This window comes from Etheostoma spectabile, chromosome 12 (genome assembly GCF_008692095.1).
Source record: "Etheostoma spectabile isolate EspeVRDwgs_2016 chromosome 12, UIUC_Espe_1.0, whole genome shotgun sequence".
In the NCBI taxonomy this organism is placed as follows: Eukaryota; Metazoa; Chordata; class Actinopteri; order Perciformes; family Percidae; genus Etheostoma; species Etheostoma spectabile.
The window spans coordinates 23,107,646-23,130,421 of record NC_045744.1 but is presented as its reverse complement, the minus strand read 5'-3'; the positions used below and the strand labels follow the sequence as shown (position 1 = coordinate 23,130,421).

At 42.2% G+C, this 22,776-nt stretch overlaps 1 protein-coding gene across 1 annotated transcript in view; it reads left to right on the top strand.

The window, feature by feature from the left end:
* LOC116699670 (disco-interacting protein 2 homolog C) overlaps positions 1 to 22,776 on the top strand; it is a 235,373-nt gene that overhangs the window by 180,327 nt on the left and 32,270 nt on the right. Inside the window, 14 exon segments of the mRNA XM_032532380.1 lie at positions 1,724 to 1,826; positions 1,933 to 1,997; positions 2,359 to 2,452; positions 3,085 to 3,204; positions 3,622 to 3,736; positions 4,980 to 5,119; positions 5,908 to 6,044; positions 7,761 to 7,969; positions 8,239 to 8,353; positions 8,701 to 8,902; positions 9,209 to 9,318; positions 17,571 to 17,651; positions 19,102 to 19,225; positions 21,061 to 21,182. Coding sequence (XP_032388271.1) covers positions 1,724 to 1,826; positions 1,933 to 1,997; positions 2,359 to 2,452; positions 3,085 to 3,204; positions 3,622 to 3,736; positions 4,980 to 5,119; positions 5,908 to 6,044; positions 7,761 to 7,969; positions 8,239 to 8,353; positions 8,701 to 8,902; positions 9,209 to 9,318; positions 17,571 to 17,651; positions 19,102 to 19,225; positions 21,061 to 21,182 — 1,737 coding nt within the window.

Below are 22,776 nucleotides of genomic sequence, written 5' to 3'. Positions count from 1 at the left end.
CCACAATGTCTCCAGTTTGTGTTTTCATGGTTGCACACTCGACCGAGAGCTAAGACATCTTTTCACAGACGGTGTTCTCACTCTGATAACACCGATTATCATTTCATATGCTTCACTGACAAACTAAATAGGCTTTCACAAAGGGAGTCGGAGGCAAAACACTTGTTGCCATCGAGGGGAAACGGGTCCCTGAAAATCACATTTAAGGACATGTGGTTATCATTCTCAATTTGTCAGCTCACTTTAAAAAGAAAAAAAGTAACTAAGCAGCATTTTCTTAAAAAATTAATGTGATTTAGACTTTAAGGTTTAGACTAAAACAGAGGTAATCCTTCTCAATCTTCACTTATGACTCACTAGAAGTGTGAGGCGGTGTCTGTGTTTGCAGAAATACTTCCCTCTGCCTGTATTTTCTGTATTAAAGGTCCCATGACATGGTGTTCTTTGGATGCTTTTAAATAGACCTTAGTGGTCCCTAATACTGTATCTGAAGTCTCTTTTATATAGACCTTAGTGGTCCCTAATACTGTATCTGAAGTCTCTTTTATATAGACCTTAGTGGTCCCTAATACTGTATCTGAAGTCTCTTTTATATAGACCTTAGTGGTCCCTAATACTGTATCTGAAGTTTTTTATATAGACCTTAGTGGTCCCCTAATACTGTATCTGAAGTCTCTTTTATATAGACCTTAGTGGTCCCTAATACTGTATCTGAAGTCTCTTTATATAGACCTTAGTGGTCCCCTGATACTGTATCTGAAGTCTCTTTTATATAGACCTTAGTGGTCCCCTAATACTGTATCTGAAGTCTCTTTTATAAAGACCTTAGTGGTCCCTAATACTGTATCTGAAGTCTCTTTATATAGACCTTAGTGGTCCCTAATACTGTATCTGAAGTCTCTTTTATATAGACCTTAGTGGTCCCTAATACTGTATCTGAAGTCTCTTTTACATAGACCTTAGTGGTCCCCTAATACTGTATCTGAAGTCTCTTTTATATAGACCTTAGTGGTCCCCTAATACTGTGTCTGAAGTCTCTTTTATATAGACCTTAGTGGTCCCCTAATACTGTATCTGAAGTCTCTTTTATATAGACCTTAGTGGTCCCCTAATACTGTATCTGAAGTCTCTTTTATATAGACCTTAGTGGTCCTTAATACTGTATCTGAAGTCTCTTTATATAGACCTTAGTGGTCCCTAATACTGTATCTGAAGTCTCTTTTATATAGACCTTAATGGTCCCCTAATACTGTGTCTGAAGTCTCTTTTATATGGACCTTAGTGGTCCCTAATACTGTATCTGAAGTCTCTTTATATAGACCTTAGTGGTCCCTAATACTAGACCTAGGTGGAGGCTGGGGGTGTGGCTTTGACCAACGGCCACTTTGCTCGTTTGAAAGCCATGATGTCTCTCTCTCTCATGGGGGGGGGCAAATTCTCTGGGCAGGCAAAGCAGGGAAAGGGGTGGTAACTTTGCCCCTTATGACGTCATAAGGGGTAAGATTCCAGCTCGGCCCATCTGAGCTTTCATTTTCTCAAAGGGGGTGCAGGAAACCCAGAACTCTGTTTACACCTATCACCATTTCTAGCCACTGGGGGACCATAGGCCGGCTGGGGGATCTCATATTAATGTTAAAAAACCTCATAATGTGAGACTTTCGTGCCATGGGACCTTTATGATGAGTGTGTGAGGTTTTGAGTGTCTCTGTCTCCGTGTGTGCAGTATAAGACCTGTAAGGACGGCAGTGTCCTCGGTGTGACGGTGATGAGGATAGCCATGCTCACACACTGCCAGGCCCTCACACAGTCCTGCTCATACACAGAAGGTAAGACACACACACACACACACACACACACACACACACACACACCACAATGTGTTCTTTCTCCCTGACTGTGGCCTTCATGTGCTCATGTGTCTCTGTCCTCCAGCTGAGACCATAGTGAATGTATTAGACTTCAAGAAGGACGTAGGACTGTGGCACGCCGTCCTGACTGTAAGTAAAACTCTCCTTAACCCTTCCTGTCTCGCTTAATCATTCCAAACAGTAAATAAAAGCTAATAGCACAATTTAACTGACTATTGATTAGTTGTTTTAAATACACCATATAGAAAATCTTTTTTACAATTTGCCATTTGGAAGCTTCTGACCCGTAAATAGTAACTATAAATTTAAATATTCGAATGAAAGATGTCCATTTTCTGTCCGTCTCGGTTTCCATCCTTTAAAGTTATACATGTATAACATATTTTAACTTCATAGGCTACTTTATAAGACTTAGCTCTCTTGAAACATACCTTACACTTGTTTCCTTTCTCCCTGTCTCTGTCTCTGTCTCTGTCTCTGTCTCTGTCAGAGTGTGATGAACATGATGCATGTCATCAGTATTCCCTACGCTCTAATGAAGGTCAACCCTCTGTCCTGGATCCAAAAAGTCTGCCAGAACAAAGGTAACCAAATCCACCCAAACTCATTGCAGACACTGCTGGAAATTTCCCATTTCAACATGTATAAATCATGCACATGTTACTTGAGTTACTGTAAACTGATACCACTTTAAGCGTCTTTCTTTTTTAACATTGTGATCCAGCAGATCAGAGTTTGAGGGAAACCTGCTGCGTAGCTTTAAAACACACAGTTTGATACAGTGACTGTATTTTCTTGCTGTTTCCTTATACAAACGGCAGCTATGGTGTCCAACAGGGACAAAATGTCTTCAAAAGGTTCACAAAGGCTGGAGGCAGCCTCTAGTTCACCCAGTGAGAGTGTGACCCCCATGTTGGCGGAGTCCTGCAGCGGCCCGGGTTCAAATCCGACCTTATGCCCTTTGCTTTATGTCATCCCCCATCTCTCTCCCCCTTTCATGTCTATCCACTGTCACTTTAATAAAGGGAAAAGCCCCAAAAAATAATCATAAAAAAGGCTTTTAAAGCAGTTTTCTATTATAATCTTTTACTAGTAAAACGAGGTCATATTAAATGTTGTCTGTCTGATGGAGTGTCTGCTTATCCTAACCCTAACCAGGAGTTTATAGTGACTAAATGTGGATGAATATATGTTTGCTGTTGGTGTGTGTTTTTAGCCAAGGTGGCGTGCGTGAAGTCGCGGGACATGCACTGGGCTCTGGTGGCCCACCGGGAGCAGCGGGACATCAACCTGAGCTCCCTGCGCATGCTGGTGGTGGCTGACGGTTCGAATCCCTGTAAGAACACGCTCTCTAGAAACATCACATGTGCACTGTGGGCGGTGCAAAAGCAAAGTCAACGGGCCCTATTTTAACGATCTAATCACACAAAATGAAGCGCCATTATAAACCAATAGATCGGGAAATGCTTAATAATGGCCGATAACATGAGCTGATAATATCAGCCCACCGATATATAGATCGGGCTATAGTCAAATAGCGTATTAAGGGTTAATTAATGGTTCATTTGTGTTTTATGATTTGAATTTCTAAAGATTTGCAACATACCAAATATGGCCATCTTGGAGTGTGGCTAAAATTCTATTATAAATTACATTTATGGCATGAAGAATATGTAATGAGTAATGAGCTGCTTCCACTTTGGCTGCCGGGGTAGTGCTCACACAGAGGGACTTTTCAAATTGTGTCTCTCAGGGTCCATCTCGTCCTGTGACGCCTTCCTCAACGTGTTCCAGACGAAAGGTTTGAAGCCCGAGGTCATATGTCCCTGTGCCAGCTCCCCCGAGGCCCTGACTGTAGCTTTAAGGAGGTACTCACACACACACACACACAACACACACACACACACACACTCACGCATGCATATGGCTTTTCATTGGTGTGTGCACATGTGAACCATCCCAAGATACACACAAAAATGCATATGGACGGCATTTGTGGCTTTTATAGTCGTAACAAGTCAAAGCACATTTATAGAGTTGCTCCTAAATGTAATTTAAATTTAATGAATAAAAAAAGGTGTGTGTCACTCTTATGTAGATACCTTCAAGTAAATTAATACCCACAAATCAGTAAAGAAATAACAAAACACTGGTATGAAATCCCTTATTTTATGGCCTTAACTCCAGTTTTCCCTAATAATAAGTTGCTTTTCCTCCCTTCCACTATGCCCTGCTCTTATTTTTTAGCTCAATCAAACCTCTTACTTTACAGTTTTGTGGCTTTTGAAAGACTAAACTTACAACTTTTCCACCTCTTTCATCATCCATTCAGGCTCTTAATTAGGGCACTGTAAAATCCTTGTGGTGTGTGTGTGTGTGTGTGTGTGTGTGTGTGTGTGTGTGTGTGTGTGTGTGTGTGTTTTAAGTGTTCGTGTGTTTTAAGGTTGTGCCACACACAGGCTAATAAACAGCACATTGCCCCAGCGGGTGGGGTTGTAATGAACTCGCTTTATTTTCAGAAGAGCTGCTTTAAAACTTATTTAAAAAAAACAACAACCTGTGACATCTGATCCCTTTCCGAAAATGTCCACACTTACTAAAAATATTATTATGATATTTGGCAAAAATATTTTTAAAGAAATATTGCAACTTTCCTAAAATGTCTTTACTTCCCGGTTGTCCCCACTTTATAAAAACATTCCTAGTTTTTTATTTTTTTATTAAATGTCCTCGCTTAATTAAACTTGTCCTCCTTTATCATAAAATATCGTCACTTTCCAAAAATGTCCTCATTTAAAAAGAAAGAAATCCCCATTATTAATAAAAACAAATCCCCATCCCTTCCTGTCCTAACTTCTTGAAAATGTACCAAAACATTTTTTTTTATCACGAAATGTCTTAACTTTCCAAAACGTTCTTTACATTTTAAAAAGTCCACACTAAACAACTTCTCCCTACATATTAACAATTATTATCTCAAAGGAATGTCTTGACTAACAGGATTTAAACATTCTCATCGCAATTAACTTGAATGGCGCACACACTGCGCTCCCATCCCCCTTCTGAGCGATCTGATTGGCTGTCCCCCCCCCCCCCCCCCCCTTCTTGCAGACCCGTGGAGGAGGGCAGCGACCCCCCCGGACGCGGCATCCTGTCCATGCAGGGCCTGAGTCACGGCGTGATCCGGGTCGACTCGGAGGAGAAGCTGTCGGTGCTCACGCTGCAGGACGTCGGCTCCGTCATGCCCGGGGGTGAGTACAGGAGGGGCTTCTGGGACTTTGAGTTTTTGGGAGACTTTCTACTTTTTTCAAGGACAAAATTGTACGCTTTACTATTTAACTGACAGCTGGAGTTTTTTTCCAACATCTGAAAGAAGCATTTAGAGCGCTGGTTCTCAAACCTTTTGACATCAGGGACCCCCAAACTGACACAAATTAGACCACAGACCCCCATTTTTTTTGAGATTTTGTCCCAGGGTCCCCACTTGATAGGATTTTTGCTTTTCGATGTTTATTACAGAAAGTCTACGGAAGCCACGACCAAAATAGTTAGACATTCTTTGATTGTGTTACTTGTGGATGGAATTATAGTGAAAATAAATTTAGTTCACATTTTGCTGGGGTCCCCCTGGAACCCCCTCAAGGACCCCTGTGGGTCTCGGGACCCCACTTTGAGAACCACTGATTCAGAGCAACATACAGATCTTTAGATTCCAGACAAAGATGTGGAAAAAAAACTACAATACAACTACAATCTCTGGGTTTTGCTTTTAAGACTTTTCTTTCTGTCTTCATTATACATTCATAACTTGAAAATCCCCATTTTACTGGTATCATTTATTACATGAATGCAGGAATTATTTTCAATTTTTTACCCGATACTTTAACTAAAGTAAGACTTGTATATATTGACCCCATATTTCACTTGAAAACGGTCCTCCTAATCATTTCTTGTTGATTAACAGAGGTAATGTTCAGGTAAAACTACACAAATTATCATTATTAAGAATTTCTACTTGTTCCCGTCTGTGTGTCTGTAGGCATGATGTGCGTGGTGAAGCCCGAAGGTGTTCCTCAGCTCTGTAAAACGGACGAGATCGGAGAGTTGTGTGTTTGTACTGTTGCCACGGGAACGTCCTACTACGGTCTGGCTGGCTTGACCAAGAACACCTTTGAGGTGAGAGTGTGTGTGTGTGTGTGTGTGTGTGTGTGTGTGTGTGTGTGAAGGATTTTGGTGTTTCCTGGTGCTTCTACCCATGCTGTTTTGAGCGGGATCTGGTTTCTGAATGTCCTCGGCCTTCAGTCTCCGGGTGAGATGTTCATGATCTGCACGGCTTTCTACGTCACTAGCCGAGACGAGGTGGCTAACCGTAGCAGGCTGGCGCTAGCATGCTAGCTCGTTCTCAGTGGCAAAACACTGCTACAACACACACTAGTTGACCATAATCTCCAAAAGAACTACTTCCTGTCCCTGTTCTGCAGGTATTCTACAGCCATCACTCCATGGCTTGCTGCTCATTCATACGAGCACTTTCAGTGATAGACTCATTCTCCCAAAATGCACCACAGAGCGCCACAGGAAGTCATCGCTGCCTGTGGCCATCAAACTTTATAACTCCTCCCTCTAAGTGTATGACACACACACACACACACTTAGAGGTTAAAACTGGACAATATTATCTGTTTTGTGCAATAACACTGGCCTGAAATGTGTGCAATACTCAACTGATACTACTAGTATTATTATTATTATTATTATACTTTTCACCATTGCAACTCCTTAATTATGTTAATCATGTAAATACTGTATCATAATATTCCTTTAACTATGTAAATACCGTACATATCCACACTCCTTATATTTCTTTTTTTATATTTCTACTCTGATATTTCTACTATTTGTGCAGCTGCAACACAGAGTTTCCCTTTGGGGGTCAATAAAGTATTTCTGATTCTGATTTCTGATTCCACAAGTGGTCCTGGTCTAGAAGAAGTCTCCCAGCTAATCCTGCCTTGGACTGACTAAAGCTGGAGAAAGAGTTATCTAGCTGATGGGATCTTACCGAGCTACTGAGCATGTGCAGCTCCCAACAAAGATAGTATAGAGAGTGGAGATGTCTCACTCTGTTGCTAAAACAGAGACCCGAACACGCAGGGTGGAAACAGGATCTGCAGCAATGTGCGGTACAACAAAAACATGGTGTTTTATGAAAACGAAACCATGGAAACCTGTTCCGTACAACCTCAAAATACAATTATGAACCTGAAAATGAGCTGAATGTGGGCGCTTTAATGAACTTCCTGGCCTGCAAACTTTTTTTCTCATCGTCTGCTTTAAAGATCTTTAAAGATCCACTTCAAAGGCACTTACCATCTCCAACAGAAACCCGCTCTATTGCAGTCCAGCCTTTACGTCTGTGACAAACGTGCGTCACTTTGTAACACGTCATAACGCTCGCCTAGATGCTAGCGTGATGCCCTCATACTCTGCTTCTGCAACACATTCTCACTCCCATTGCGTAAAATAAGGACGCTTGGTCCGGTGCCTTTGGCTATGTTTTTGACGCTAAAAGTCACCTTTAGAAAAAAAGGACACGTTTTATCTAAATGCGCTGGGTCGGGAATATTAGCATCACTTTGGATGCGAGTAGGTTTAGGGAAAGAGCGTGGCTGGGCTTATGAAAGGTAGCCTACGTTTACGTGACATGCGGGACAAGAACGGGACGGTTGGGTTTAGGTAAAGAAGAACGGGACAGTTGGTTTTTAGGAAATGTGACACGCGGGAAATGAACCCCTGTCTCCAGGGTGAAAGTCCTGGAGCAACAATGTGCAGTATGACAAAAATATGACGAGAAAATCAGCATGATAGGAGGTTTTTAAAAAAACTCCGCAGGTCTTCCCTGTGAGCAACACCGGGGCCCCCATCGGTGAGTTCCCCTTCACCAGGACCGGCCTGCTGGGGTTCATCGGACCCGCTGGGCTTATCTTCGTGGCGGGGAAGATGGACGGTCTGATGGTGGTCGGAGGGCGGCAGCACAACGCCGACGACATCGTCGCCACGGCGCTCGCTGTGGAGCCGATGAAGTTTGTGTACAGGGGCAGGTAAGTGTCCATGGCGACGGTACACACAAAAATGGCTGCTGCTCCGACCATTCTGCTTCGTTGATTTGAATGGAAATAGCCTTTTTATCAATTTTTATTTCTATGGAACCAGCACTGGAATTTTTTTAGAAAAAAAGTAGCGGACTGAGCTGATAGAAAACGTGTTTTCTATACGGATATACAATTTGTTTAAAATGAGAACAAGTGAAACTAATAATGAATGTTATTACTTTCCCAAGAGATTGAGTTATTGTTGTTTGTGTTTTCAGGATAGCGGTGTTCTCCATCACCGTGCTGCATGATGAGAGGATCGTGGTGGTGGCGGAGCAGCGGCCCGACTCCACCGAGGAAGACAGCTTCCAGTGGATGAGCCGAGTTCTGCAGGTATACACACACACACACGCTCTCACACACACACGCTCTCACACACACACACATGCTCACACACGCACACACGCACACACACACACTTTTGTTTCTTAATACAAAGGTCTCAACAGCTCATCCAGATGGGCAACTCTCCGATCTCGTTCGTTTTACAGAGTTGAGGAACACCCTTGGGTGCCACCACATACACCATACACCTACAGACACACAGAGAGGAACTGTTGTCATGGTGTGAGGTTTTGGTCCCGATGGACCCCAGCCTCCTGCCACAGAGGAGGAGGTTCAAGAATTAAAGAGACACTTTCATTCTGCCATTTAAAGTCAAACCCTTATCAACTTTCCAGGCAATAGACGGCATCCATCAGGTGGGGGTGTACTGCCTGGCTCTGGTGCCCTCCAACACTCTGCCCAAGACTCCCTTGGGTGGTATCCACCTGTCGGAGACCAAACAGCTGTTCCTGGAGGGGGCGCTGCACCCCTGCAACGTGCTCATGTGTCCCCACACCTGCGTCACCAACCTGCCCAAACCCCGGCAGAAGCAGCCAGGTACGATGTGACGGGATGGGGGAGGGTTATGCAGCGAATTATACACATGTGTATACACAAGTGCCGTTAGTTTCTCGAAACTGAACTAAGCAACGACATGTTCAATCATAAGTTATGTAAAACAGCTTATAAAAAGAAATTTTGGAGATGTGTCTTATGACCTCTTGAACTCTTGAACTCTTAAGATGGCTACACATGATAGAAGAAGCATTAAACGGCCTGTAATCTCACAGATTGTTTCCTTTTCTCTTATTCCTCCTCCTCCTCCTCCTCCCTCCTCCTCCTCCTTCACCTCCTCTTGCTCAGAGATCGGTCCAGCGTCTGTGATGGTGGGGAACCTGGTGTCGGGAAAGAGGATCGCCCAGGCAAGCGGCAGGGATCTGGCTCAGATCGAAGACAATGACCAGGCAAGGAAGGTGTGTGTGTGTGGGGGGGGGGGCTGCTGGTTTTCACCTTCATCATCATCAACATCACACACACACACATTTACATTTCATTGTTTGTCTTCCTGTTTCACACCATCGTGGTTCATCCCCAGTCACACTTGTCATTTTGTTTTCATTTGTCACTTGTCAGTAACTTGGCCTGTAGTTTATAATGTGGCTTACATTTTGTATATCATTTTGATCATTGCATTCATCGTATCACAACATCATCAAGTGGGGAAGCAACACAGTGTTCATCTGTTGCTTTTTTTCCTGGAAAATCAAGCTGATTCAACGTTTTTTGTAGAAGACTTGTACAAATTCTTTCAACATGCAAAGTGGCCTTCTTTCTCAACTTTTTCTACACTATGACTTGGGAATAAAAAGCAGTTAATGAAGCCGAAATGAAAGTCGGATGACAGCAGCAAATGTTAGACGCTTTGGCAGCACTGTTCATGTCGTATTTGTGCCAACAAAAGTGAGTCAGACAGGAGAGTAGAGTCAGTGAAGAAGCAAAAGCAGCGAGTCAGTCAACTCGACTGAAAGTGAGAACTAGAGATCATACATGAAGAGAGAGAGCATGTGGACACAATGGAATGAGGGGGGGAAAACAGAGGAAACGACAAAGAGCAATTACAGGACAGAGAACAAAAAGCAAGGCCGGGAGTGATGGAGGGAAACAGGTAGCGTGTGTTACTGACAGATCGGATTTTCCTCTCTTCTCTGGTGCTGGAAATGTCATCGGTGACAGCGTCTGGCAGCAGGCGGCTGCACACAGCGTGTAGACGCTAACAGGAAGAGACAGGCCCCAAATAATAACAACCGGAGCACACAGGCCGTGTCATCGGCCTCGCTCGCAACACGCTATGCAAGTCTGCCTGTTTGTCTGGATGTCACCAAACAGATGTGGATGAACTTTGTTTCATGCCAAGCTTCCTCTTATTTTCACTTCTGGCATCCCGAAAAAAACCTGTGCTGCCAGGACATGTCACACAGAGACACCAGACAGGACTGGGACTGGGACAAAGCTATAATTTGTACACAAACTTTAACATACGACATAACTTGTGTTAGTGGAATGTGGATAAATCAGAAAGCTATTGTATTACGTTTGCATAATTAACATTAGCTTACTAACAGCTAACTTGTGCTCTCTGGTAGACAAAGGGTGCTAAAATAATCTGTTGTCATGCTTAAATCTCATGTTTCTAGCTAGCTACAGGCACTTTGTGGAGTTTTTTTTCACTCGAGTAGGGTGGCCGTATTTTGATTTCCAAAAAAGAGGACCATCGACCCGGCCTTGAAAAAACAAAATTCAGAAAGGGATCTCAGAAGTTAATGGGAAAATGCTTCATGTGCTGCTCCCCTTATGTGCTCCCTGTCTGATTCTGCTCCCTGTATTGCTCCCTTTTTCTTTTATCTGCCCTGTTCCCTGTATGTGCTCCCTGTCTGATCTGCTCCTTTTCCTTGGGGATGTGCCCTGTCTGATCTGCTTTCCTTGTAGTGCTCTGTTGTCCCGGGTTGCTCCTTTTGTGCTCCCGGTCTTTTCTTTTCTTGAATACCAATTTGGAGGCAGCAAAAACCCTGCAGGTTAAACTATTTAAAAATGACGGTTTTGTACAGGACGGGGGGTCTGTCACTAGCAATGATGACACGGTGAATAGTGACAATTCTATCTGACCAATCAGTAGACAGCAAGTTTTCACATCACCTTTTGGTATCGCCTCAACTCACTTGGAACCTCGACGGACATAGTACTAAAAAAAGTACCTGTTGGCAGGTACCAGGGGAAAAAAACATTAACGGGCGAGTAGAGGCGAGGCGAGCAGGTACCATGGAATGGAAAAACGCGGTAATAGTCCTTAGGGTTCATGCTGTAATTACAATTCCAAGCAGGATGATGCTGTTGGTGGTGATTAGTTCAGAAGTGGACTGAGAGACGTGTTTACTCCTCAGTGTTGAAGAGCACTTTAGTCGACTTTGGCAACTTTTTTTCACAGCAGATTAAGCGGCGGGTCAGTGCTCTCGCAAAATGAGTTCTGTGATTTGGAAATGATTGTGAATTTATTTCAATTTCTCTGGAAGGTTGTTATTTTTCACAAGGTCAGAAGGGGACGCTTCATTTGAAATGAGATTTGTGGATTTGTTGCAAAAAGGCTAAATATGTCTACTGAATGTTAATTGTCTCTTGACTCTTACTGTCTACTTTTGGCTCCTGATGCTGCTTCTCATCGTCAAAATGCTCATTGATTCATTGCCTCATCAATTTGTTTATGCATCGATCACTGCATGTATACCATCTCTGAAAACCCAGCCCTTGGTGTGAATGAGCTTCTCTCTCTCTTTTCAAACTCTTGGTGATGCTTTTGTATTTTGAATCCACTGTTTATTGAAATGTTCTGCGTGTGTGTCAGTGTGATGTTATGGAGTGAAATGTGATTAACTTTGAACGTCTTCTCAGATTGATCTTCTCATAAAGTTTATTTATCCAGGGAAGGTTGACTGAGCTCTGTGTCGCTACACACTGACTCCGTTAAAGTTGCGGGAGGCACAAAAGAAATGCCAGAAATTGTAGAGTGAGACCTCCTTCTGCTGCTGGTCCTATCCCCGCTCTTTATAGAGGAGCATGGGCATCCACCGGCTTCATACACTAACCTATATGAGTTACATTGTTGTTATCCCCATGCCAATATGTAGCAACAAAAATAGATAGATATGTTGTAAGATTATTGTTAAAAACGGCTTTTTGGGGGATGCAGTTGGTTTTGATCTCTTCCAAACCACACAAACCAGATTTGATCTTTTTCATGAGTCCGAAGCACCAAAAGCTGTATCAGTCTTTTTGGGGGATGCAGTTGGTTTCGATCTCAGACTTCAATCAGGCTCCACCAGTTTAACCAGAAGTCACAACTTCTCTTCGAAAACCACACAAACCAGATTTGATCTTTTTCATAGTTAAAAACTAAAAACTTAAAAACTATGAGTGTGAAGCACCAAAAGCTGTATCAGTATCCCACAAAAACCTTTTGTACTTGCTCAAAGTAAAAAAATTAAAAAAAAGTTTTGGTTATGATATATTTTGCAATGGTTTATGGTAAATGTTATTTAATCTGTAGATCAGTGGCTACGCTCTTTACATTAATAAACTCTTTATGTTGATGTTATAACTGTGGTTTCTTAATGAAAGCAGGAGATATGAGCAATATTAGTTCAACATTAAAGGACATCTTGTGTGAAACTAAGGTCATCTTGTAAGGATTGGGTTTCACTGTATTTGATGTTTCAGAAACTGAGTTTTAATCTTGTGGAGAACGCATTTTAATTTTAACATTTTTACATTTTACATTTTACCAGCCTACGGGAACCTATGTGCAAAAAATAATTAGCCAGACATCCATTGTGTTTCCCCTATATTCATTCAGCATGACACCGCCGTGAGTCCATTAACAAGGAAACTGTCTGTGGTCAGTTCTAGAGCCCGACCGATAAAGGAGTTTTAAGGCCGATATCGATACGAATAATTGGTTATTTAAAAATCCGATATTCCGATTTATCGGCCGATACGTATTTATACAAACAAAACCAGAAACACGTACTAAAACAGATTTCCCTAACTAATTAGTTATTTGTAGTTATTTATGAGTTCTCACTAAAATAGTATGTTATCAATTTGTTTTATTGTCACAACAGAACAGAGGAACATCAAAATATAGCAGTTCTGATATTGAGTTCTGATAAATAAATTTGTAAAAATACCAACAAAAAAAACAAAGAAAACCACATTAACAAAAAAAAGATCAGTGTTTCCAACAGGGATGTTGTAGAGCGCCCTCTGGTGGACAAACAATGCAACACCAACGCTCATAACATGGTTGACCGTCCGTTTTTATTTTTATTTTTTAAATATTAATTTATCCGAATTATTTGACAAATAAATTATTCTTGAATGAAATATATATTTTTGAAAGTTTTAATTGATTGCCATGTTTTGTCAGGGAGATTGTGTCTTATGTTCCACAATCGGCAGATCATGATTGTCTCGATGGCTCGAGAGGGCTCACGTGTGTGCAGTCGTGGTCATTGTGGATATACGCCTCCAGCAAATACTAGATGTTAATGTATGAGGCAAGGGACTGGAAAGGAAGCAGACTTTCATTTGCCGTTATGAAAGTTTAATGAAGGCTCAGAGCCGAGCCGACACGCAGCTGAGTGATGTTTTCGTCGGGGGAGGAAAACCCTTGGCTTTGATTTGCGATGCGTGGAGAGTGGTGGTGAGTGGATGTGGGAGCGTTTCGTCAGCACGAGTTTTAAAAAGGGAAACAGGAAACTTTGGCCGAGGAGGAGGGAGCTGAGTGATGGTTTCAGCAGGGGAGGTTATAAACACCGCTTAAAGTGTTCCTTTACAACAGATTGTTTTTAATTAACAGCCGTGGTGACTGAGGCATTCCTTTTTGTGACAGCTTGTATAAAACACAAAGTACAGTGATAACCACATAGCTTTACAGTATGAATCAGACACATATTATGGACATTTTGACTTTTTATCCTTTAGACTTTAGTCTGTATTTGGAGGCTACCAAACTGAGATATTGCACCATCACTTAAAGCTGCACTATTCATTACTTTTATGTTTCTAATAGATGAAAAGATGTCCCTCTCAGTGACAAATCCACGCAGAATCATTGCCTAACGCTGCAGTTTCCCTCAGCTCTACGTAAAGCATTTTAGTCTATTTTGGATAATTGTTTTGGGCTGAGTTTTGTTTCATTTCCAGCACCTGTAAACAGCTTTTTTCAGAAAAAAAGATCTGAATAAACCAGCTGTACACTCCCTGTTTATCACCAAACAGCAGCTAGACGATGTTAGAGGCTAACGGAGGAAGAAAGTGGAACATTTAGCATCTAAGGAGACAGATAGTTCCCTCAGGAGTTGGTGGAGACCAAAAACAGAGCTAAAAGGAGAGCAAAAGTTCAACTGACATTCATCAGACAGACACAAACAAACTATGAATGCTCTGGATCTGCTGAATGGAACAACTTTGTAAAAGAGACATTAGGGCAATGGTATGTTTACAGCTCATTCAGCTGATCCCCAAAAATGAATACTGCAGTTTAAAAAAAAAAAAACGTCACTCATAGTCAGTTTCGGGGTCATTACCAACAAAAGGTGTTCATTTGTTTAAATACTGAGACATACAAAATATTTTTTCATTAAAGGACAAAACGTCTAGCTTAGAAGTATTTATATTTTTCATCACTTTGTGATTAATTGTGATTTTATAATTTTTTTTTAGCAGATTTTCCTGTTTTTCACTTGAAAGCAGGACGACATTTGGTGTCTCCTGATATCTGAAATAAAGTGTTGAACAAGTGTTAAAACATCCTGATCCCATAAAACTGAAGTTATTTTAATACATTTTTTCATAATTCATACTCTTTATGATCTCCTATGGGGAAATTACAATTTACACTTTGTTGTTATTACACACTACACACAGGCCTGAAATACACACACGCTCAGGTCCTATACATTCACTAATGGAAAGATGTCAGGATGAGTGGGCTGCCAGTTCTAGACCAGCACCCAGAGTGGCTGAGGGGGGTTTGGTGCCTTGCTCAAGAGCACCTTGGCAGTGCCCAGGAGGGGAACTGGCATCTCTCCGGCTACCAGTCCACACTCCGTACTTTGGTCCAAACCGGGTTTTGAACTTGAGACCCTCCGGTTCCCAACCCAACTCCCCTACTGACAGAGCTACTGCCACCCCAGTCTTATTTGAAGTAATAACATCAGTCATTTTACACACAGTACTGTACACGTCAAACCAGATCTGCACCATCACTCTCTCCCATCATTTGTTCTGCAGCTGCATAACTGTGACACAGTCAAAAGTCACACTTGCTTCTTTCAACCCTCAGCGGCAGGAGCAAATGTTCACATATCAGATCCTCTGACATAATAATTCACTTTTGAACATGAAAAAATAAAATTTGCTGTACAAATCAAGCGTGCCCAGAGAGCAATGTGGGGCGCAGAGAGGAGGTTCGTTTGCTTTACGGTCGGCGGGTTGGGATTTTGACAGCCGATTTTGATTGCGACAGGCTCACACGCCCATATGCCCACACACACACACACACACACACACACACAAAACTGACTTTCTCTGGCTGAACGTAACCTAAAATCAATTACACTCCCTGTGAGTCACCGCTCAGCAGCAAATCTTGAAAGATTCATGAGTCTAGAAACAAACTCTCTTTTGATTTGTTCTCTCCTCCCTCCTCTAATTTCCATCTCTCTTTTCTTGTCTCTGCTGTTGTAAACTAGGAGCCTGGTTGACTTTCCTTGCTCCCCATCTTCCATGCATATTAACTTTTTTTCTGTCAGTCACTCTCTGGATTCCATATTAACTTCACCTCCCCAACACTCCCAAACTAATATGGATTCAGTATTCACTCTCAGTGTCTCCACAAAAGTTCCTAATCTCTAATTCTTTTTTGAGCCATGCCACACAGTGTTGGGCAGGTTGCATGGAATACCAAATCATTTAAACTATTTATGACTTTACACATTACTCAGCAGCAAAAGTAATGGATTACATTACTTAACAGGACATGACATTGTTTACTTGAATGTTATGTTTGTCTGTGGACCTAATGGGTTAAATATGTCTTGTCTCCACCGTGGGATAGAGGGAAACGTAATTTCAATCTCTTTGTATGTCTTGACATGTGAAGAAATTGACAATAAAGCAGACTTTGACTTTGACTTTTGCTAGCTAGCTGTCTTTATGCTTCCTTACTAAGTGTTTGTACTGATCATAATGATGATTTTTTTGGAAAATGGTCAGTATTGTTATCCCTCCTGTGTTCCTCGGGTCAAATTTGACCCATTTTCAAAAAGTTTCTATATCAGAAAGTTAACTTTCTATCAACCAAAATGTCCCAAAAAATAACGTGAATGGTTCCACACGACGCTCTTTAAAAGTAAAATTGATGATCAGTTTACTACTTTCGGATGTTTTATTACATTTTATAGCATTTTAAAAAAGAATAGATAAAAGAATGGTGAAAATTAAAATGACGGGAAAAGCTTAAAAGAAGTTGGGGGAAAACATAACAAAAACGTCAACTGACTTTCCTTGGTCCCCATCTTCCGTGCATATTCATTTTTCCTAATCTGTAAAACATTGTTTAGCCATTCCACACAGTGTTGGGCAGGTTGCATGAAATACCAAATCAATTAAACTATTTATGACATTTCTCAGCAGCAAAAGTAATGGATTACATGACTTTGTCACTCAGCCGAGCTCCAGCGGTCTGTTTTAAAACTGAAAAACCTCCACACACAGGTTGCGTCTAATGTTTTTAACACTTGTAGAAAAAGCAGTTGTGGTTTAAAGTTAAAATCTCGAAGACCTCTGTTTTTGCTCTCTTGGCAACACCTTTGGAGAAAATTTAGAAACCAGAAAAAAACCACCCTCCTTACACTGTAATGGGAAAATTACATAGACAATGATTTTCTTTCAATAATTGTTCATCTCTTAAGGGATTTTTTTCATTATAAGTAAATCTTTCAATTTGCCTCTGAAATATGTGTATATCCTAAAATAAGTCCTCCAGTGTTGGAGACGGCTAAAAATGTTATGACTCTGCATTTCTCCGCTGTAAGCAAGGTCGGAGCCGTGAAGCCTTCTACGGACGAGAGAAATCTCTGATTTCTCAGACAGAATGACGGCTACAGTCATTCTTGACGCACCAGAGACAGATGCACGGGGATATAAGGACGGTTTGGGCTGGGTGTTGGACACAGAACTCTGGTCACTCTGTAACTCTGTTCGTTGTGAAGACGGTTCTTGTCAGAATTATTCTCTCGAGAAAATAATTAAACCTTCCACCGAATACCTAAGCCTTTAATCCAGTTTGCAGCCTGTCTTTATTTTGTTTCAACAAGGTCTCTTCTGCCGCTCAAATTCCTCCCTCGCTGCACAGAAACTTGAACAACGACACTCAAATACGTTGAAGAGTCGGTTGCGTTGGCTCCGCCTACTTTCTCTGGTGGACCAATCACTGCTGGATGATGGAAAATACATCACTATCCCTGCGCTGCGTGCAAGGGGGTTAGCGAGCATCCAGAAAGCGTTTCTCCTTTGGGAAGAGTCTGAGGCTGTTTGTGAATATGTAATATGTGTGTTTTATGTTTGTGTCTCTTCACTCACTTTTGCTGTATGTGTTGTGTGTTTTTAGTTCCTCTTCCTGTCAGAGGTGTTACAGTGGAGAGCCCAGACCACTCCGGACCACGTCCTGTACACGCTGCTCAACTCCAGGGTAAGACCACACCACACACACACACACACCACCACACACACACACACACCACACACACACACACACACACACACCACTCTCTTACTCACTCACTCACTCACTCACTCACTCACACTCACTCACTCACTCACTCACTTACACACATAAACACACACACACTCCCTCACTCACTCTCTTACTCACTCTGACACACACACACACACACACACACACACACATACATACACACACACACACACACACACACACACACAACACACACACACACACACCACACACACACACACACACACATACACACACACACACACCATCCACTCTCTTACTTACTCACTCACTCACTCACTCACACAAACACACACAAACACACACACACACTCCCTCACTCACTTTCTTACTCACTCTCACACATACACACATATACACACACACACACACACACACACACACACGTGGGGTTTGGGGCCAATACCTTTGATTGCTGAGTAGGTTTAGCCGAGGGCCAGAGAGTTTTGACGCAACCATAAACATACACAATCAAACTAGATTTTCCCCATTTTTATCTCACTATAATATGACAAGACAAAAAAATAAAAAGATGCCAATCCATTTTTATTTTGTTGCACCAATTGTCTTATATCATAGTGCGAAAGAGAAAGAAAGAATGATATTTTTCATTTGTTTGTCTGTATGAAAGAATGTTTTACAGCATCACAGAACAGACACTAAGAAGAGCCATTGTTATTATTATGTATGTTGCCGTTTGTAAATGACATCGTGTGTGTGTGTGTGTGTGTGTATTGGATCTGGACGACGGTTCTGTTAGTTAGCATAATGGAAATATGGTCCACCGGTTTGTTTACAGCTGTTCAGCAGCGAGATGCTGCAGCGTAAAATTTGACATGACATCTGCTGATACACACTGCTGATTGAATGTGTCAATCATCTTTCTGTGTGTGTGTCTGTCTGTCTGGCTGTGTTTTTGTGTCTTTGTGTGTGTGTGTGTGTGTGTATGTGTGTGTGTGTGTGTGTGTGTGTATGTGTGCCTGTGCTTGTGGCTTGCGTGTGTTTGTGCATTTGTGTGTGTGTGTCTGTGTGCCTTTGCGTGCACGTGTGTGTGCGTGTGGGGGGGGGGATGTGTCCGTATGTGTGTGTGGCTTGCATGCGTGCATGCATGCATTTGTGTGTGTCCGTGCGCGTGGTGTGGTGTGTGTGTGTGTGTGTGTGTGTGTGTGTGTGTGTGTATCCGTGTGTGTGTGTGTGTGTGTGTGTGTGTGTTGTGTGTGTATCCGTTGTGTGTGTGTGTGTGTGTGTGTGTGTGTCCGTGCACGTGTGTGCTTGTGTGTGTGTGTGTGTGTGTGTGTGTGTCCGTGTGCTTGTGTGTGTGTATGTGTGTGTGTGTGTGTGTGTGTGTGTGTGTGTGTGTGTGTGTGTGTGTGTGTGTGTCCAGGGTACGATAGCCAGCTCTCTGACTTGTGTTCAGCTGCATAAGAGGGCAGAGAAGATCGCCGGCATGCTGGCTGAACGGGCCCACCTCCAGGACGGGGACCACGTGGCCCTGGTCTACCCTCCAGGTGAACACTCACACACCACTCCGCAGCGTTGTAGTCATGACAACCTAAACCAAGACCAAGCCCTTTTCAAGACCAGAGCGTATCAAACCGAGACAGACCGAGACTTTAAGGGCTTGAGACCAGATCAAGACCAGACCAAACTACAGAAATATACAGTATGAAAACAACTAGCTAATATGTATCAGCTGATATTCGCCAAATCACTTTGGCTGAATGGTGAAGAGATTTCGGAAGTTTTGGTTCAGAGGCAGATTGATAACTTTAGCTAGCTAGCTTTCTTTATGCTTCCTTACTAAGTGTTTGTACAAATCGTAACGATGACTTTTTGGAAAAATGTCAAAAAAAGTCCCTCCTGTGTTCCTCGGGTCAAATTCAACCCATTTTCTAAAAGTTTCTGTAAGTTTCAGAAAGTTGGGTTTCTATCAACCAAAATGTCCAAAATAATAACGTGGATGGTTCCATACGACGCTCTTTAAAAGTGAAATAAATGATTAGTGTACTACTTTCGGATGTTTTATTAAATTTTCATAGCATTTGAAAAAAAAAAGAATGTTGGAAAAAAAGTAACAAAAATGACGGAAAAAGCTTAAAAAACGGGGGAAAACATAACAAAAACGTCCAAACGAAGCGCAAAGAAGTAAAGTGACAAAACAATTGGCAAAAGGGGGGAAAAATATGGAATTTTTTAAAATTTGGACCGAGAAAAAACAAAAGGACAAAAATGAGGTTAAGGAAAGACATAGTTAAATTTACTTAAAGGACAAGACCTTGTACGCCTTTAAAATTGGAACCCACTTGAACAAGGCCCGACTGGATGTTGTTTTTAAAGGGAAGAACGAGAAAGACATTCAGGGCAGGGGCAGCGGATCGAAGGAGCATGGGGGGGGGGGGGGGGGGGGGGGGGGGGGGGGGGGGGTGAATTTCAATAGAAAGAATTTAATTCCCCTTGGAGAAAACCCTTTTGGGGATGGCGCAGGGGAGGTGCAGGACCAGTCCCCGACACGAGGAGATGTCTTAAAGCAGATCAATTATCCTACCGCTCAATTTTAAACCCCCGCCCTCCCGGTTTTGTGTGTGTGGTGTGTGGTGTGTGTGTGGGTGTGTGTTGTGTGTGGTGTTGTGTGTGTTTTGAGACCGTTTTGTTCTCCTTTCCCCTTTCCTTTGCTTTGCTTCACCTTCCCATTTCCTTCTCTTCCTCCGTCCTCCTAAACTCCCCCCCTTACCCCTCCTTTCCTCCCATCTCTCCCCTTCCCTTTGCTTGTGCATTTCTCTCTCTCCCTTTCCTCTCTCCTATTCCCCATCACTTTCCTCTTCTCCTTTCTATCTTGCCTCACCTTTCCATGCCTTTTCTTATTTCAATCATCTTCCCTTCTGTCCTTCACTTTTCATCCGTCCCTCTCGATTCCCTCCCTTCCACTTTCCCCCTCTTTTTCTCTTTCTTTCCCTACCCAATGTCTGTATCCACGTCTGTCTCTTCTTTCTTATCCTCCCTCCCTACTCTTTTTTTTCTCCCTCCTGCTCTTCCCTTTCCTGTGCGTCTGTTTTCCTCTCTCTTTTCTCTTTTTGCATTCTCATCTTGCCTCCCCCGTTCCTCACATCTGTCTTCTTCCATCTTGTCCTGTCTTACTTCAATCCTCTTTTCTTCTTGTACCTCCCTCTTAATGCCCTTTCTTCTCCTTCTTCTTTTTTCCTTTCTCTTCTCCATTTTTTCCACTCTGTCCTCCTTCTTCTTCCTTGCGCTTTCCTCCCTCCTTTATCATGGTTACCACCCTCCACTTCCCCCGTCTCCCTCTCCTTCTTCCCTGCCCAACGTCTCCATCCACCTCTTCCCCCAGGTATCGACCTCATCGGGGCCTTTTACGGCTGCCTGTACGCCGGCTGCGTGCCGATCACGGTGCGACCGCCACACCCGCAGAACATCGCCACCACGCTGCCCACCGTCAAGATGATCGTGGAGGTAAAAACACTTTGGGGCTTCCCCTCATCTTGTGCCTTATGATGAGGTTCAAATCATTTGTTTTGGTGACTTTTTATGCACTCATTGGTGCTGGATTAGCTTGTCTGCACACAAACACACGCACAAATACACACAAACACACACACACACACACACACACAGACACACACACACACACACACACACACACACATACACACACACACACATTTATCCTTGGCCTCACTGATTTAGCTATGAGTGCAAAAAAGTTAGATAAGTGGATTGTTACCACATAAAATACTATATACATTAGATTATCACAATTTTTTTTTAATAATAGACCTTTGGCAGTGGGGGGGGGATCCTTCAAACCATCTGACATGGTGCTATTTGGATGCTTTTATATAGACCTTAGTGGTCCCTAATACTGTATCTGAAGTCTCTTTTATATAGACCTTAGTGGTCCCTAATACTGTATCTGAAGTCTCTTTATATAGACCTTAGTGGTCCCTAATACTGTATCTGAAGTCTCTTTTATATAGACCTTAGTGGTCCCTAATACTGTATCTGAAGTCTCTTTTATATAGACCTCAGTGGTCCCTAATACTGTATCTGAAGTCTCTTTTATATAGACCTTAGTGGTCCCTAATACTGTATCTGAAGTCTCTTTTATATAGACCTTAGTGGTCCCTAATACTGTATCTGAAGTCTTTTTTATATAGACCTTAGTGGTCCCTAATACTGTATCTGAAGTCTCTTTATATAGACCTTAGTGGTCCCTAATACTGTATCTGAAGTTATTTATATAGACCTTAGTGGTCCCTAATACTGTATCTGAAGTCTCTTTTATATAGACCTTAGTGGTCCCCTAATATGTATCTGAAGTTCTCTTTATATAGACCTTAGTGGTCCTTAATCTGTATCTGAAGTCTCTTTTATATAGACCTTAGTGGTCCCTAATACTGTATCTGAAGTCTCTTTTATAAGACCTTAGTGGTCCCTAAAAACGTATCTGAAGTCTCTTTATATAGACCTTAGGGTCCCTAATACTGTATCTGAAGTCTCTTTTATATAGACCTTAGGGTCCCAAATACTGTATCTGAAGTCTCTTTTATATAGCCCTTAGTGGCCCCCTAATACTGTATCTGAAGTCCTTTTATATAGACCTTAGTGGCCCTTTAATACGTATCTGAAGTCTCTTTATATGGGCCCTTTAGTGGTCCCCTAATACTGTATCTGAAGTCCTTTATATAGACCTTAGTGGTCCCCGATAGGGATCTGAAGTTCTTTAATATAGACCTTAGTGGTCCCCTAATACGGTTGAAGTCTCTTTATATAGACCTTAGTGCCCCAAATACTGTATCTGAAGTCTTTTAATAGACTAGTGGTCCCTAATATGTATCTGAAGTCTCTTTTATATAGCCCTAGTGGTCCCTAATACTGTATCTGAAGTCTCTTTATATAGACTTGTGGTCCCCTGATATGGATCTAAAGTCTCTTTATATAGACCTTAGTGGTCCTAATACTGTATCTGAAGGGTCTCTTTTATAAGCCCTTAGCGGTCCCCTATACGGGTATGAAGTCTCTTTTATATAGATTTAGTGGCCCCTAA